Below are 14,999 nucleotides of genomic sequence, written 5' to 3' on the forward strand. Positions count from 1 at the left end.
TGAGTTAGAAAGACCTCAGCCAGAGGCACTTAGCTGAACTCAGATTCAGGAAGGATCCTCAGGGCTCAGAACCATCCTAAAGATTGGGTAGCACTGAAAGGAGGTCCCAAGGTGAAAAGACCACGGTGTACTCAGGCCCTTTGTTTCTCCTGTTTAGAATGCATGTAATGCGAAAACCCTTTCCTGATTATTGGCATCTCAAAGCAAGAAGCTGCAGCTTCCTCCCTGTGGATATGCAGTTTCCCCATCAGAGTGGGCAAAGCTTGGTGCTTGGCACTTGGCAGGGATGTTCTTGGCGGGTCACAGAGTCTTGAGTCTCTTCTCTACCCTCTTTTCCTGCCACCAAGACCATATACATTTTCACCTCCAAACATCTCTCCAGTTTTCACCTCCATGTCATTTATCCAGCTCAAGTGCAATATGGCAGCCACTTCCTATCTGATCTCCCTGCTCTCATATTGCCCCCTCCACTCCATGCTCTACGCCACCACTGGAGTGATCTTCTCAAAATGCACAACTGGTCATGTCACATCTTTGTCACCTGGAGACGAGGGAACATAAAGGATGTTTCAGAAGAGCAGTACTAAAGAGTCCACCACCTCTCATCTCCAGCTCCCAGCCATGTTCTTGCTTCCTGATCAGATCCTTCAGAAACAGGTCACAAAGCACCATGACTCTTGGGTTCTCCCAGGACAGAGGTATAGATTTACACTCAGCAGTGTTCCTTACGATGAGTTTCATGAAGTCACCTGGGGATTATGTCCCTTATCTTGGAAGGAGAGGATGGAATAGTCAGTCACCAAAAGAGTTTCCCTGGGGGCTTCCCTGGTGGTGCAGTGGTTGAGAGTCCACCTGCCGATGCAGGGGACACGGGCTTGTGCCCCCGTCCAGGAAGATCCCGCGTGCCGCGGAGTGGCTGGGCCCGTGAGCCATGGCCGATGAGCCTGTGCGTCCGGAGCCTGTGCTCCGCAACAGGAAAGGCCGCGGCAGTGAGAGGCCCACGTACTGCAAAAAAAAAAAAAAAAAAAAAAAAAAGAGTTTCCCTGGTCAGCTGGTCAGTTGGTCCCTTAGTGGTTCTGTTTGCCTCCCCGTCTTCCATCGTGGAAAGATGGAGTCCTCTGCTGATGACTGAGATCCCCTTCTTCAGAGTTTAATGTTTTGTTTTTTTAATTTCAAGTCCAAATGATACATTCCCCTCCATAGAGCACTGGCGGGGGGCGGGGTGGGGGGAGCAGGACTGGCATTCTCCTCCCCCACCAACACCAGGCCGCGACCTCCTTTGTGCACTCTCAGGGTACCCCTCAGGCCACCCTTCGGCCTGCAAAGAGCACGCACTGGAGCCTCCTCCCCCTGCCCCACCCTTTTCTCCTTTCAGCCCTGTGCCCTCCTCTCCCTACCTGCTTCCCGCCTGGTGTCAGAGCTTCCAGCTAGGGTCGTCCACCATTACTGGCTCTGCTCAGTGGAAGAAGGTGGGAACTCTGGGTCCTGAAAAGGAGCAGGGGACAAAAAGGCTATCATTACGGCTGAGTCCCTGGGTGAAAAACATAAAAACCAGCCAACCTCTCACACTGCAAAAGTTAATCTCCTGATGGCATATCTTTACTACCTTATTATACCAAAAGTGTGTTTGTCTACTTCCCATTCTTGAGTTACAGAAAATCTTTTTTTTTTTAATGGAGGAAAAGGGATGGATTAGTTTGGGGAAAGAAATGAGCTCTTAAAAAATCTTTGGTATAAAGTTTCATAGAGCTTAAAACTCTATAAACTACTACGCAAAGAATGTTCTGGAAGGACTTCTAGTGTCTGTTTACTCTCTTCACAGTAAACTTCTCAGAGCTGGCTCTACTTCCCTTTTAGCTCCCTGAAGAAACAATGATTATTGAACTCCTTCAGAGCTCCAGATTCTCAGCTCCATTCCATTTGGAACCTCATTCCACATAGAAATGCTTGTTTTTATAGTTCAAGTATTACTTCAATTAGTAAATGTTCAGTTTCCAGTTCTATATACTCGCTTGGTAACGTTCTCGTTGTCATCAGGGTTTTTATTTTTTTAACATCGTTACTTTTGTTGTGTGGATTTTTCTTGGCCTCCGGATATTTATAAGATATATAAATATCTGATGGACACAGTGGATGATAATTTTCATGGCTATTCTTTTTCATGAAAAGGGAGAATGATTCTCTTGAGTAAAATCATATTTAGTAGTCGCATCAAAGCACAGCAATTAAAATACCAACTCTCCAAGATGAGAATCGTAAAAAGCAACTCATACAGTTTCATTGGAAGAGTGCTGAGGCAAATGCTAATACTATCTCAACATAAGCCATTTTGTTAAAATGCAAGTTCAAGAGACTTAAATGAAACAATATTAAGCGTCATACACGACCCTATCTGTTTGGGACACCAGCCACTTAACTGAAAGTAAATTCTATTTGAGAAGCCATTTATAACAAGAGCTCACATTTCCTAGACCTGTCTACTGTTTATGAAGCACTTTGATGCACATTATCTCATTCAACCCTCACACAAACTTATAGATAGGTAGCGTCTTCCACTTATAGCTGAGAAAACTGAGGCTCAATGCCATTCCAGCAACCCGAGTCTGTGCCTCTTCCTATTTCTCATGGCACACCCATGGCCACTGACACCTCCAGATCCAAAGCAAGAACTGATGGCTTACAATGAGAGTTCAGGAAGAGTATGTGCGCAAACACATACATGAACACACACACACACACACACACACACACACGTCTCTACCTCTCTCTCTCTCTCTCTCTCTATATATATATATATATATATATATATATATATATTTGTTGAATGGATGAACAACTGGCTTCCCAATATAGAAATAAGATTCAAGAGAGGTGGATGCCACTGAAAAAGATACAGAATGCACACAACATACATGTATCAAGGCAAAAAAGGTGTGTTCAGGTGGGCACCAAAGCCTCACTGGGCATTCAAAGAAATTAAACAAAAGAAGGGGAGCCAGGAATGTGGAAAGGGAGCCAAATTCCAGAAATAAAGAAGATGTTAGGGCTTCCCTAGTGGCACAGTGGTTGAGAGTCCGCCTGCCGATGCAGGGGACACAGGTTCGTGCCCCGGTCCGTGAAGATCCCACATGCCGCGGAGTGGCTGGTTCCGTGAGCCATGGCCACTGAGCCTGCGCGTCCGGAGCCTGTGCTCCGCAACGGGAGAGGCCACGGCAGTGAGAGGCCCGCGTACAGCAAAAAAAAAAAAAAAAAAAAAAAGATGTCAGAGGCCTGCAGGCTTAAAATGAGAAATGCTGGAGCAGAAAATTAAATGCATATTAATGGAGACTTAGAAAGCTTAATGCCGGAGTACACAAAACCTGGGAGGTAGGTTTGCAGCCCTCGGTGAGGCAGGGCCATTGATGCCGGGGAGAACTTGAAGCACATGGAATCACCTGGGAGCTTTAAAAATATGGATGCTGGACGCCACTCCTTCCACCCCTCCCCCAAGACTGGACTGGGTTGGTCTGGAGTGTGGCCAGGGGCCTCAGGGTCTTTACCCACCATCCTTCCCCTCCCACCTGGTAATTCTGCTGCACACCTACTTGGAGGTGATCTAGCCACACCCTTTCTTTATAAATGAGGACAGTGAGGCTTAGTGGGGGAAAGAGCCCAGGATCACCAGCAGATGTACGGCAGGCAGACTGGCACCCAAATCCGGTGCTGGCTCCCGGCACCTTCCAGCCCGCTGCCCAGGCCCCGACTCCTGCAGGACCAGATCCAACCTCACCCGCTTTCCTTCTCATTCCCCCTCTTGCCTGCCCGCAGGTCAGCGTCACGGTGATCGAGGCTCGGCAGCTGGTGGGCTTGAACGTGGACCCCGTGGTGTGCGTGGAGGTGGGCGACGACAAGAAGTACACCTCCATGAAGGAGTCCACTAACTGCCCCTACTACAACGAGGTCAGCGCCCGGGGCCCCAGGTGGGGAAGGGGCCTCCGAACCGTGGCAGAGGCTGGGCCCCGGCCCCATGGGGCCCAACAGGAGAAGCTGGGAGTCAAGGGGCACAAAGGGCTACCAGCTGGCGTAACCTTGGCCCACCCATTACAACCCGCAGCTGCTGAGGTGCAGGGCTGCCCACTCTGAAGCCCCAGTCCGGATCCCAGCCAGACACAGGTCTGGCCAGGGGCCGCCCTGTGAAAGGAATAGCACCCCAGGTCCTCCTGTGCTGCTCCCAGCACCCCCTGAGTCCTGGTCCCAGATGTTTCCCAGGCCAGAGACCTGGGGCAGGGCTGCCTCCTTCCAGCCCCAGCCTGTGGTGGCACTGGCACCATTAATGAGCACTTGCTGCATGCCGGGCACTCTCGTAAACGTTTTTGGTGCATCAACTCTTCTGACTCTCACACTGTCAGAAGTTGTCACCATCAATCCCATCTTACCCAAGGGACATTGAAGCTCCTGGAGAAAGACCTGGCCTGGGTGCTACGTGCCAGAGTTGGGTTCTGTGTGCGCACGCTCTCTGCTCAGCTGCCATCATGGGCACCTGAACCTCTTTGGGGTCCTTCCAGACCACTGGCCGTGATGCTTGGGGAGTGAGGGGTAAAAGGCCCAGTACCCACTGCTGTTCATTGCAGCTGTTTGAGGGCACATCGAAGTTTAAGGACCTCAGAGACCTAGTTCAATCTCCCCATCTTACAGAGGAGGAGACTGAGGCCACAATATGAAAAGGGCCAAGATCACAGAGAGTCCTGTAGACAGAGCAGGGCCCAGACTGCCCTGCCTCTGCCCAGCGCTCTGTCTGCTACCTTGGATGGCCACCCCAGACACAGCATCGTGACTCTGGGCTCCAGGGAGGGACCCATCTTAATCAGCTCTGGGGAAGGATGCCCCTCAGATGCCTGAGCACACGTCAGACTAAGCCAGAAGTCAGCTGGGCACCCTGGCCAAACGAGGCACCCACATCCTGTGTTTCGGTGTCTGTCCTGGGGGTGGCGAGGGCTGAGGGTGCCGCCTGCTGCTTGGAGGAGGGCATCACTTGGGAAACTGTGGGCAGCCCCAGAGTGGGCCTTCAGGAGGAAAACCCAGGCACACCTCTGCCCTTCACAGGGACCCAGGCTAAAGCCAGAGCCTGGCCGAGGTCTCCTCAATGACCACAAATGGACCCCATTCTCACAGCTGGTTTCCTGCAGGGCCACAGGGCTGGGACACTGCTGTTTCAGCACCCCCCTCAGCCCCATGCGGCAACCTTCCCAGGAGTCAGGAAATTCAGGCTCGACACCTCTGACCTTATGTCAGGACACATCCCTGACTGGAAAAACCTCCGGCCTAGATAACGTCTATTTTTCCCTAATGGATGTGGAGACAGGGCCCCATGGCCTTCCACAGTTATTTGATAGTGGTGAAGCCATGTTTGCCTGAGGGGAGGGCTCACCTTGCAGCAGGCCCACATGCCTCATGTTTCATTCAAATGGTTTCCTCCTTCCCAAGGAAACAGAGCTGTTCTCCCCATTCTGTGGCTCCTCAGCAAACTCCTACTCACCCTGCAGAGCCCAGCTCAAATGTCCTTGCACCGAGTAGCCTTCCCTGCACTCTCTAGGTCAGAGGTCAGGGCATTCCTCTTTCTCTGACAATAACATCCCCAAGTTGCAGTTGGTTCTTCACGTCTAACCCAGGAGGCTCCCAGTCTCCTGCATCGCTGTAGCCCAGCCCAGGGCCTGCCATGTACCTAGAGGGCTTTGGTAACACTTTGCTGAATGGATACTTGCCCAAACGAAGAAATAGACATCCGCTGGGTATCTGTTCTGCACCAAGTTCAAGCCTGGCCACAGAGCGGGTGCAAACAGCACACTTCCTAGTTCCATTTTCCAAACTCTACATTTATATCCACTAAAACTATTTATTCCACTCATCTTGGGATCACCTTAAATTTACACCTGATCATATTTTTGTTCTTTTTCACAAACCCAAGTAACTCTGATTTATTCAATTTCTGTTTCCTCTAAACCAGAGTTTCTCAAACTCAGCACTGTGGCTACTTTGGACCAGGTAATTCTTTGTTGTAAGGGACTGTCCTGTGCATTGTCAGATATTGAGCAGCATCCCTGGCTTCTACCCACTAGATAGAAGCAATCCTCCAATAGCAATCCTCCACTCAGATGTAGCAACCAAGAAGGTTTCTAGACATTGTCAAATGCCTCCCGGGGGTCAAAATAGGCCCCAGTTGAAAACCAGTGCTCTAAACTATCTTCCCATGATTCCTCCCAGCCCCAAAGCTAGAATTTTCTTTCCCTTTTCTTCTCTTCCTTTTATACTATCCCCCTGGTCCCAGGGGTGTTCTGCTTTCCGCTAATGCTCTGAGTTGATGGGAACCTACCTTTGGTTCCACTAAACACAATAGAGGGAGGTGAGAACAACCAACATCACTTAGATTTCTAAGTCATTACAAAAGGGAAATATGTTCAGGAAATACAAGGAATATGACCACAGACAGCTCAGAGTTCTACCTTAGTTAGCTCGCTCTCCTAGGGCTGACACAGCTCTGCGGCACCTGGCCTGGCCTTGACCCTCCTGGCTCTGGACCTGTCTTCCTGTGAAGGGAGGCTCATAACCATCACCCCCGTCCCCAGAACAACCTGACCATCCACAGACCAGGCCAAGATCTTTTCTCGGCGCATCTGGTCCCAGACACTGTCATCTTCCTTCTGCCTAAAACCACCTCCCCCTTTGCCTTGAATCCTTCTCTTTCTACATCCCAAAGAATCTACCATTATATCGTCCACTCAGCATCAACAACTCTGCCTTTGCTTTTCTTCTTTTTTGGGTTTTTTTTTTTTTTTTTTTTTTTTTTTTTTTTTTTTTTGCGGTACGTGGGCCTCTCACTGTTGTGGCCTCTCCCATTGCGGAGCACAGGCTCCGGACGCGCAGGCTCAGCAGCCATGGCTCACGGGCCCAGCTGCTCCACGGCACGTGGGATCTTCCCGGCCCAGGGCACGAACCCGTGCTCCCTACATCAGCAGGCGGACTCTCAACCACTGCGCCACCAGGGAAGCCCTTTGCTTTTCTTTGGACTCCTCTTTTGCCTATAAGGCATTTCACTCTAGCATATTCTAAGCACAACTGTGAAGAACCATTATGATCAAGGATAGGAACTAGAAGCCTATCATCTCTCTATCCATCTACCTATCCATGCATCCATCTACCTATCTATCCACCTAGCTATGCCTTTCCTCAGTCCCACATACCTCCTAGTGACCACCACTTCCTCGCCTTAATCCCTGCACTCATTTCTGCCCCCCATCTTTCCTGAAACTGCCCTTCTCCAGACATCAAGGACCTCACCGTCCCTAAGTTCAACATCCACCATTCCTCCCACTCCCTGGACTGCCCCGGTCCTTCCATCCTCTCACCTCCCCCGGCCCTGGGGACTTCTCCTGCCACTCGCCTGCCTTCCCCTCTCTCCAGCACCTCTCCTCACTGCCTTTCTTGGCATCACTCCCTGTGCCCTCTGCTGAAGTGCTGCTGCTTCTTGGAGCCCTGTCCTGGGCCTGCTTCCTTCCTACTGTCCTTCCTTCTCTCCCCGGGTATCTCCCCAGCCTCAAGGCGTCAGTTACCATCTGCGTGTCTAGATGCCTGTACCACCCACCCCTCCAGAGCTTCAGTGCCCCGTGACCAGCAGCAGCTGGGCATAGTGCTCCGTAGCACTTGGTATTCATTGTGCAGTGGCCGTGTGCATGCCTGGGTTGAATGCTTGACCCAGGTCATCTCATTTAGATTCCGAACCACGCCTCCCAGCAACCCCGTGAATGCTGCCCCGGAGCAGTTCCACATGGCGGCCCTGACTCGTTATCCCCGCGTCACAGAGGTGTAAACTGAGGCTCAGGAAGGGAGGTGATTGGAGCAACAGTAAAAGCTCAGTCTTTCTGGCTGTAAAGCTGGCGCTGTTACCCACAAGGCTCTAGTGTGAGCCTCCAGCAGCCAGGAGCAGATTCTCATTTACTCCAAGCTCTTCAGCAAACTTTCTTCCATCTCCCTGCCCACAAGTTCACCAAAACAGGGGGCCTTCTGCTCGCTGTCCACACCCTCGTTCCCGGCGCCTGCACACCGAGGCCGGGACAGATGGGTGGGCCCTGCAACTGTGAGTGGCAGCTCCCAGCCAGAGAGGACAGGTCGCACCCACAGCACTTACATTTAAAGCAGATTAAGTGCATCCATTCTAAATTCTAAGGCTCAGCTTAGTTTACATTTAAACACCTCCAAACTTGGGGTGCATCTTCTAGGCAGCATTGTGGTTTAATGGTGATGTCTGTGGGACCCATATAACCACAACGTGTCTTACAGTATCTTACATGTATCTCATCAAGCCTCATAACAAGACTCCCGGCGGGGGGGGCATCATTACCCCCGTTTGACAGCTCAGGAAGCTGAGGTTCAGAAGATGTGTTGCTCAAGACCACACGACTCCCAGCTCCCCCGGGGTCAGGGGGGACCAGTGGTTGCCCCTCCTGCTCATCCAGCCCTTGGGGCTCAAGGGAAGTGGCCGGGGTGCAGACAGGCACTGTCAGGAAGGAGGTGCCCGGCATTTAGCCTCTGCCCTCCAAGTGACAGCAAGTCTGGGTCCTTCCCCCTTCCAGTACTTCGTCTTCGACTTCCATGTCTCTCCTGACGTCATGTTCGACAAGATCATCAAGATCTCGGTGAGTGGGGGGCAGTCCCCGGCAGGCGGGGCTCTTAGCTCAAACTGCACCTCTGTGCAGACTTGAAAAGGGCACCCCCTCTGGGTGGGCCAACCATAAAAAGGCAGACCCGCACCCAGACACACAGCCGGGCAAGTGGGGCACAGGCTGGACGTGGGCCCCTCTCACCCCGTTAGCCAGATCCTTCTGTCGAGTGTACAACCTGCTCACGCATACCTGGCAGCCAGCAAGGCACAGGCGAGGCAGCAGAGGCTGATACTAAGCCTCAGAGAGCTGCCCCTGCCCTGCCAGACGCCCTCCTGCTTCACCTGAAGCTCACATCCCCAGCAAGAGTGACATGGCACCACTATCAGTCAGCCCTTCCCCGCCCCACGGAAAGCCTCAGCCCCATCCCGCCTGACTGGTGACTGGTGGTTCTGCCCGGAAGGTGATTCACTCCAAGAACCTGCTGCGCAGTGGCACCCTGGTGGGCTCCTTCAAAATGGACGTGGGGACCGTGTACTCCCAGCCGGGTGAGTAGCTGCACAGCCGGTCAGCTCCAGGAGCCCGGGACACGCAGTGCCTCCCGCCCTGGCGGGCCCTGGGCTCAGGTGAGGCTGTGAGTGCACACGCTCTTCAGGTGTGCAGAGCAATGGGGTGCCCAGCCTGGATACACTCGCAGTGACCACCTGCGCCCAGTCGGCGGGGCTCACGGGAGGCCTGAAGAGTCGGCAGCATGGCCCCCTTTTACAGCTGAGGGGCCTGGGCGCCAGAGAAGTGCCGGGGCTTCCCTGGTCACCCAGCTGGTCTACAGTGAGGTCAGGCCGTGTGACTCCAGAGTCCCTACTGAGCCACGCTGTCCTCAACACCCAATGCTTGGGGCAGTCTCTGAGGGACACTGTGCCCTGAAAACACCTTCACTGACCATCCGTCCAGGGACCCAGGCTGCCTGAGAACAGCCGCGTGGGCTATCTGCTCAGCAGCTCTGGGGGAACCCATACGCCGACACCGCGTGGGGTTAGTGAGGGAACCCCAAGCCGTGGCCCAGAGGGCTGGTGAGGGTTGGACCAGACAGAGAAAGTGCCTCAGCCTGACAGACAACACTCACCACACGGCCAGCTTGGGAACCACGGGCAGACAAGCTGGCACTGGGCCCCACCCATGTCCCTGAAGTGAACGCGCCACTCGGGTACAGTAAGGACCCCATGAGGCCCTCTGACAGTGACAATACAATTCCACCCAGACAATCACATTTGACCCTCACAAAACAGTGAGGGAGACATCAGCATTCCTTCCCATTCTACAGACGAGATAAATGAGGCTAAAAGAAGTTGTGTCTCAGAGATGCCACTAAACTATTAGGTTGAACAAATTGGCGATTCCTTATCTTCAACCTAGTAGACACTTGGCTGGTGCACATTATAACTATGACTCAGACCAGGAAATCTAAGCTGAAAACCCAAGATTATACACATAAAAATCACAAAATCATAGAACATTCAAGCTTGAAGAGACCTTAAAAACATCTAGTCCAATCTCTGTCTGAAGGAACAGAAAGAAAAAAATCCATTCCCTCTTCAAATAGCCTTTAACTCTGAAGACAAATTGTATGTCCCTCCTGAGTCTTATTCTCTTTCCTTGCTAAGTTTCCGCACTTCATCTAACTATTCATTCACACATCTGTCCATCCACCCATGTATTCTTTCACCCACCCACATATCTACCTACTCACCTGTCCGTATGTTAATCCATCCTTCTATCCATTTATCCATCTGCCATCCATCCATCCCTCTATCCATCTACCTTTTAGGCCAGCCAGGCACCCTACCACCCATCGTCTACTATCCATCTCCCCATCCAGCCATCTGGCTATCTATCTGTTCATGTATCCATCCCACAAACATCCACTCTGGCAAGACCCTTGAAGCTCTGGGGCAGCCTAGGACATGGCCCCCTCCTCCTGAGATGCGCCAGTTCAGCTGACGGCCTCCGGTGACCCCTCACACACATGGCTTACTCCGCTCTCACCATCCCGGTCTGTCTCTTTGGACTCTGCAATGGCGTTATCTCTCCGGAGACACAGTTGGCCTGGCCTATCCCCAAACAGGCCGATTTCTGCACACAGTCCTAAACACATCTCACAGAACCGAATGGGGACAGAGGCTTGCTGGCAACAGGTCTGAACTATAGTAGAAGTTGAAAGAGGAGGGAGGGGAAGAGGAAATGTCTGAGTCCCTGGAGATTCCAGTGCCCACACAAAATCAAGGAAGAAGATGTGCCCTCCGTACAGGCTATGCCTGCAAACAGCTTTAAAGTCAACCTGGAGGGGCAGATCCGTCCTAGAGTGGGCTCCTCCCCTGACATCTGTCCTTTCCTCCACACTGTCCTAATTCCTGGGAGTATTGGGGTGACACTACCAGTCCCTGTCTCTAGGAGGCTTTCAGTCTGAAATTGGAGACAGACAATAAGTAGATAATCACAGTGACAGTGAGATAGGAGATGTGCATATGGAAAGGGGCCAGGATCAGCTCTTCTGAGGGAGTCAGGGAAGGCTGCATGGAAGAGGAGACACATGAACAAAATGATTAGAAGTGTGAATAGGGAGGTGGAGGGTTGGGGTGGGGGGCAGAAGGGATGGGGGCATTCCAAGCTCAAAGAACTGCAGCCACAAAGACATGGGGGTATGAAACAGCAATATGAATTACTCAGAGAGGGGTAAACAGCTTTGCTTGCAGGAGCACGGGGTGGAGAGGGGTGGGCGGGTGGAGGGTGAAGACTGCGTGCTGGGGAGAGCTGTATCAGGAGACCCCACAGGGGATGCTGAGGTCTGTGGTCTTTCCCCCAAGTACTGGGAAGCCTCAGGTGGGTTTGAAATGGGGAGTGAGAGAGGGAGGGCCTCTTTGAGGGCTCTGTCTGGCAGCTGCATGGTGGTTGACTGCATGGGTTGGGGGCAGGAGGGCTGCAGGCAGAGAAACCAATTAGGAGGCTCCTCTGTTTGAAGCCACGCCACACGCCTGGGTGCATGGCCAGGGGTGGGGCCTTGCCTAGGCCGCCCTTGCTCGGGGACCTCTGTCTCCCTGGCCGAGAGGCAGGCAGAGCTGTGGCCCCAGGGCCCCGAGACCTGATGACCTGGGCTCCGCGGCCTGCCCCGAGGACAGGTGCCGCCCCGGGCAGGCCAGCAGGTGCAGCCCCTTCTCGCCACTGCAGAACACCAGTTCCACCACAAGTGGGCCATCCTGTCGGACCCCGACGACATCTCCGCGGGGCTGAAGGGCTACGTGAAGTGTGACGTCGCCGTGGTGGGCAAGGGGGACAACATCAAGATGCCCCACAAGGCCAACGAGACGGAAGAGGAGGACATTGAGGGGTGAGGCTCCCATCCTCCTCCAGCCCCTGGAGACCCGGCCCAGCCCTTCCTGGAACACCAAGGGAGCCCCCAGGGTGGACTTTGCCCAGAGATCTCACCCTCCATCTCCCTACCCCCATGCCCAGATGGCCCATCTCTCCCTGGAAGGACTGAGGCCAGGCCAGCCTCGGTGTCCGGGGACTCTCCTCATGGGGCAGAAAGGACTGAGGCGGGGCAGGCAGGGGTCCACAGAGGGCAGTCAAGAGTGACAGTCGTTTGACATCCAGGCTTCTGACTGTGAGAAACTTGGAAAAAAAGAGCGGAGTCCCAGAGCTGCTGGGTCTTGAGTCTACGCCCAGGACAGCAAAGAGGTTTTATTTTCTGTACCAATTCCAGGCAGCTGACAGTGGTTGTTGAGAAAGCTTCCGGGACCTCATCTGGATTCAGTGAGGAAAAGTGCAGGATCCAATGAATCATGCCTTCCATGGGCCAGGGAGGGAGAGTAGGGGCCAGTTGTGAGGTTTTTGTGTAGGAGACGAAAGATGTGACACACAGCTGAGAAAACTGGATAATATTATTAAGAGTGGTCTCCCACCTACAGTTTACAAAGTACTCGTATATTTTAACCTATTTGAGCCTTCTCATATTCTGAGAGGGAATATCATATTATTCCCATCTTAAAGGTGAGTAAACTGAGGCTTCGAGAGATGGGGAGATTTGCCCAGGATCACAAGACAGAAGGTGCCCTAAACTCCAGTGTTTTTAGTCCTAGTGTGGGCCTTCTCAGCCGTCCTTCACCTGTTGTCCTGGCCCCGAGGGGTATGTAGGAGTCGGGGTGCCCAGGGCTGGCTACCACAGCCCTAGCTGTATGTGCCGGCAGGAACTTGCTGCTCCCCGACGGGGTGCCCGCCGAACGCCAGTGGGCCCGGTTCTACGTGAAGATTTACAGAGCAGAGGGCCTGCCCCGCATGAACACAAGCCTCATGGCCAACATGAAGAAGGCTTTCATTGGTGAGAACAAGGACCTGGTCGACCCCTACGTGCAAGTCTTCTTTGCCGGCCAGAAGGTATTGGGGTGCAGGAGGCTGGGGCTTGGGGTGACAGGCACCAGAGGTGCAAGGGGTTGGGTGTGAGGTCCTGGGGACAGACGTGAGGCAAAATCAGAAGCTATGAGACTGGCCTTTGATCCCCTTGGTGAGTCACCTCTAGAAGTGACGAGAGAGAGATGAGGGGAGCTCCAGCTCAGAGGGGCTGGGGGGTGAGGCCAGGCTGGGCCTTAGGGATTCCTCACTGCCCCCAGGTCACCTAGAGTGAGGGGAGGGGGGCACTGAGAGGGAGAAGAGCCAGAGAGGCTGGGGTGGGGAAGGGTGAGGAGGTAAGTACACACACACACAGCACATGCACACATGTAACACACTATACACACTCACACACAGACACACATGCACACTCATGCACGTACACAAACCCTAACCCTCGCTCCCTCCCACCAGGGCAAGACGTCAGTGCAGAAAAGCAGCTATGAGCCACTGTGGAATGAGCAGGTGGTCTTTACAGACCTGTTCCCCCCGCTCTGCAAGCGCATGAAAGTACAGATCCGGGACTCAGACAAGGTCAACGACGTGGCCATCGGCACCCACTTCATTGACCTGCGCAAGATTTCCAACGACGGAGACAAAGGTCAGCAGCAGGAGGCTGGGGGTGGGACGTGGGGCTAAGGGGGTAGCGTAAATGAGACCCCCCCCCCCGCCATACACCACCACCATCCCGCACCTCTGCCTGAAAGGTGCCAGGCATGGTCGGGGCATTGCCAACAGCCCCCGCCTCCAGGGAAGGGTGGAAACTCATGGTTCACGTCTGCACAGAGGTGCCTGGGCCCTCCTGAGCCAGGCTGCCTGGATCTGAACCCCAGCTCTGACAGTTAGAAGCTGCGTGACCTTCATACCTGTTTTCCCATCTGTAAAATGAAAATAATAGTAATTATATACATGTGGATATATACATACGTATTACATATACGCGTGTACTGCTGCTATAGTACCTGTCTACAGACTTGTAGGACCAGAGCACTGAGCTGAGTACCAGGGATACAGAGCAAGGAGGAATCCATCCGGTCTTCACGGTGCTCCCCCTGGGATGAGGGAGACGGGTGTGCTACCAAATGCTCAAAACCTGAGACAGAAGACGCAAAAGACTACAGATTGTATGATTCCATTTGTATGAAATGTCCAGAATAGGCAAATGCATAGAGACAGGAAGGAGACGAGTGGTTGCCAGGAGCTGGGGGGAGGGGAACTGGGACGAGCCACTGAAAGGTATGGGGTTTCTTCTGAGGAGGATGGAAGTGTCCTGGATGGTGGCACAACATAGTGAATGCACGAAAAGCCACTGAAATGCAGACTTTAAAATGGTGAACTTTATGTTATAGGAAGAATATCTCAGTTTTTTAAATGCTATAATGTTTTTTATAAACTAGGCAGAACAGAAACCAAACAAAACTCATAAGGCAGAATTGAATCCGTGTTACACACGAGACATAACAAATCCTAATGGGAGAAAAATAGTTGGGACTAGCAATTGTGGGTACTTCGTGGAGGAAGAGCATTTAACAGGCACAGGCGGAGAGTAAGGGCCTTCGGAGAGGAGGGGAGGGGTCTGCAGAAGCAGGTGAGACCCTCGTGGCACACACGTCTGCACAGACGGCAAAGGCCTTGCTGAGGAGCTGGGGAGGTGCTGGCATCTGTCCTTCAAGTAGATCATAGACGGCCCCCCGCAACAGGCACCAGGAAGCAGGGGGCACGACTTTGCTCCACAGAAATGGACGTGTGTGTATGTGGAGAGGCACGGCCAACTCAGGCTCCCGCAGAGAATAAGCAGACACACAAAAGTGCCCCATGCAAGTGACAAGGTCACTCCACAGCCAGCCCCGCGCAGCAGACACCACTCTCCCCGCAGCCCCTGTGAGCCTCGCTGCCCGCAGGCCCTCTGCCGCCTCAGACATTTCC

The 14,999-nt window shown here is 53.0% G+C and overlaps 1 protein-coding gene across 2 annotated transcripts in view; it reads left to right on the plus strand.

Moving 5' to 3' along the window:
- OTOF (otoferlin) overlaps positions 1-14,999 on the plus strand; it is a gene marked incomplete at both ends in the record, with an annotated part of 90,075 nt that overhangs the window by 54,534 nt on the left and 20,542 nt on the right. For both annotated transcript variants that reach the window (XM_081254982.1, XM_081254983.1), the window contains 6 exons: positions 3,808-3,939; positions 8,607-8,669; positions 9,097-9,181; positions 11,856-12,015; positions 12,875-13,061; positions 13,488-13,674. In XM_081254982.1, coding sequence (XP_081111108.1) covers positions 3,808-3,939; positions 8,607-8,669; positions 9,097-9,181; positions 11,856-12,015; positions 12,875-13,061; positions 13,488-13,674 — 814 coding nt within the window. The remainder of the gene's footprint in view (positions 1-3,807; positions 3,940-8,606; positions 8,670-9,096; positions 9,182-11,855; positions 12,016-12,874; positions 13,062-13,487; positions 13,675-14,999) is intronic.

This window comes from Mesoplodon bidens, assembly GCF_964165515.1.
Source record: "Mesoplodon bidens genome assembly, chromosome: 14".
Taxonomy (NCBI): Eukaryota; Metazoa; Chordata; class Mammalia; order Artiodactyla; family Ziphiidae; genus Mesoplodon; species Mesoplodon bidens.